This window comes from Octodon degus, unplaced genomic scaffold (genome assembly GCF_000260255.1).
Source record: "Octodon degus isolate 3935 unplaced genomic scaffold, OctDeg1.0 scaffold00032, whole genome shotgun sequence".
Taxonomy (NCBI): Eukaryota; Metazoa; Chordata; class Mammalia; order Rodentia; family Octodontidae; genus Octodon; species Octodon degus.
The window spans coordinates 890,852-893,131 of NW_004524608.1; the positions used below are offsets into that span (position 1 = coordinate 890,852).

Consider the following 2,280-nt stretch of genomic DNA (forward strand, 5'->3'; position numbering starts at 1 on the left):
GGGGCCGTTTCTTTCCGGGCAGGGGCGGCGCAGGGTATAAAGGCTGCAGCGCGGGAGCCTGGGCCAGCTTGGGGTTGGCCGTGTCGTGACTTCTGAGCGTCACCAGCAGACCAGGAGACTCTGTTTCGACTACAAGACTCGGGGCCCAGAGCTCTAGCAGAGGAGTCCAAAGGGACCTCCCCTCCCTCCATCACCATGCCCAACTTCTCTGGCAACTGGAAGATCATTCGGTCGGAAAACTTTGAGGATTTGCTCAAAGTGCTGGGTAAGGAGGTGTTCGAGTGCCCGGGAAGGGTAACAGGACTCTGGAATCTTTGGAGGTGAGGTCAAGAACGGAAAGAGGGCTGAAATCTGAGAGTCAGAACCTGGGGCGCTCACATCCTTGGAAAAGGGGCGGGTGGACGCCTGGGTCCCGTGCGTGGGCCCAGCGGACACCCTGATCTGCCCTCTCCGGCGGGTCGCCCACCAGTGCCAGGTCCAGCGGTGACTCAGAGCCTGTTAATCGAGGAGAAACCAGAAGTACGAGGTTGGTCTCGGGAGGGGTTAGCCACGCGCCTGCATCCCCGGACCAGGGAACCTGGGCCTCCGGCATGTAGAAACTGCAGGCTGAGAGCGCAGCGAACCTTGTATCCAGGCAGGGAGGCTGAGTCCTTATCCTCCAAAACCAGCTCCTCCGAGACATTCCAATCTCCCGCCCCTTGCCCCTTCCAGTAACCCAATCTCCTGGGCAGGTTCAGAACCCGGGTGCGCCCTGTTTCTCCTACAAGGTGATCCAGCGCCCCTGCAAGGCAAGCCCCCCTCCTTCCCCTTCTGCACTTTCCACTCGGTTTCTGCACTCCACCCCACCCCCATCTGTGAGACAAATATTTTCCTACTGCAAGCAGCTCCAGAGTCCTAGAACCGCTCAGGATAATTATCACTTTCTTGGATTTCAACAAATGGCTTTGTGTGAAACCCCAATCCCCATTTCCAAAAATCCGGGGCTCCACCCCTTTTCTAGGCAGAAACCAGCTGCTGCAGCGCAGTTGGGTGTGCTAGTCAAAGAGGGGGAAAGCTGGATCCACCCTGAAGGCCCTTCCAACTTTCCCCACCACACCTCCTGGCTGTCCTGTGGTGTGGGATGAGGTGGGGAGTCTAGGGGAGGGAAGAGAGCCAGGATCTGATGGCTAGGGAGACAAATCCTGGAGGAGATGGGTGTTGGCTAAAGAGGCCAGCAGGTAGGAAGAGACCCCAGGCCCTGAGCCTAAGGGTAAGTGCACTCCTACCAAGTCATCTCCAGTCTGTCTGTCTTTCTTTCAATTTTTTTGAGACAGGGTCTCATCATGCAGTCCAGACTAACTTTGAACTCATTATATAGCCAATTCTGGCCTCGAATTCACAGTGATCCACCTGCCTCGGTCTCCAGATGTGCACCACCACCCCTAGCTCCAGGCTTTTTAAAGTTATTTATTTATTTTATTATTATTATTTTGGCAGAACTGGGGATTGAACTCAGGCCCTTGCACTTGCCAGGGAAGCACTTACTCCATTGAGCCATCTCCCCAGCTCCTATTATTTTAATCTTAAGACATGGTCTCACTAAGTTGCCCAGTCTGGATTTGAACTTTCCATTCTGCAGTCTCACTCTTTCAGACTGGTAGTATTCTAGCCATTTGTCACCACGCCCAGCCCTGAGTCAGTCTTTCTTGCTGAAGTTAAAGACAAGAGGACAGAGGTTTTCCCTTCAGAAAACCTAGATGCCACTTCTTCCCCCATCTACTCTGGATTCTGGCCCTTCTGCCCAGGATGAGGCCAGAGCCTGGCACATCCCCAGACCCCAGCTGGAGAGTAAGACCCAAAGCCAAACCCTGCTATCTGCTGAAGCTGTTTGTCCTCCCTACGGGGTCTCTCAGAGCCACGTGCCCTTCTCAGGCCCTGCTAGGGAGCAGATTGGAAACAGATCCTTTAGGCAAACATTGTTCCAAGTCAGCCCAGGTCAACAGGCCAGGCCCCTTGCATGGACAGGGGGTTCGCTGGAGGGCCTCCTCTGATGCTACCCCTTCTTGGGCCCCCCAGTCCCTTCTCATTCCTGTCCTGACCTTTCTCCTGGTGAGCAATGCTCAGGTGTTTGGGGGGATATCGGTCAGCCTGGTGTTCATGGTCCATAGAGCATATTCTGCTTTTGTAACAGGGAGGATGGGTTAATGAGGTGGGCTTGCAGGTAACCTCTTTGACCAGAAGGTGAAGTAGGGTGCATCTTCTCTACTGAGTTGATTGGACCCGATCAGTAACAGCAGAGAA

The 2,280-nt window shown here is 54.5% G+C and overlaps 1 protein-coding gene across 1 annotated transcript in view; it reads left to right on the forward strand.

The window, feature by feature from the left end:
• Positions 1-71: 71 nt before the first annotated feature.
• Crabp2 (cellular retinoic acid binding protein 2) overlaps positions 72-2,280 on the forward strand; it is a 5,163-nt gene continuing 2,954 nt past the window's right edge. Inside the window, exon 1 of the mRNA XM_004629728.2 lies at positions 72-265. Within this exon, the coding sequence (XP_004629785.1) occupies positions 196-265 (70 nt within the window). The 5' untranslated portion in view covers positions 72-195. The remainder of the gene's footprint in view (positions 266-2,280) is intronic.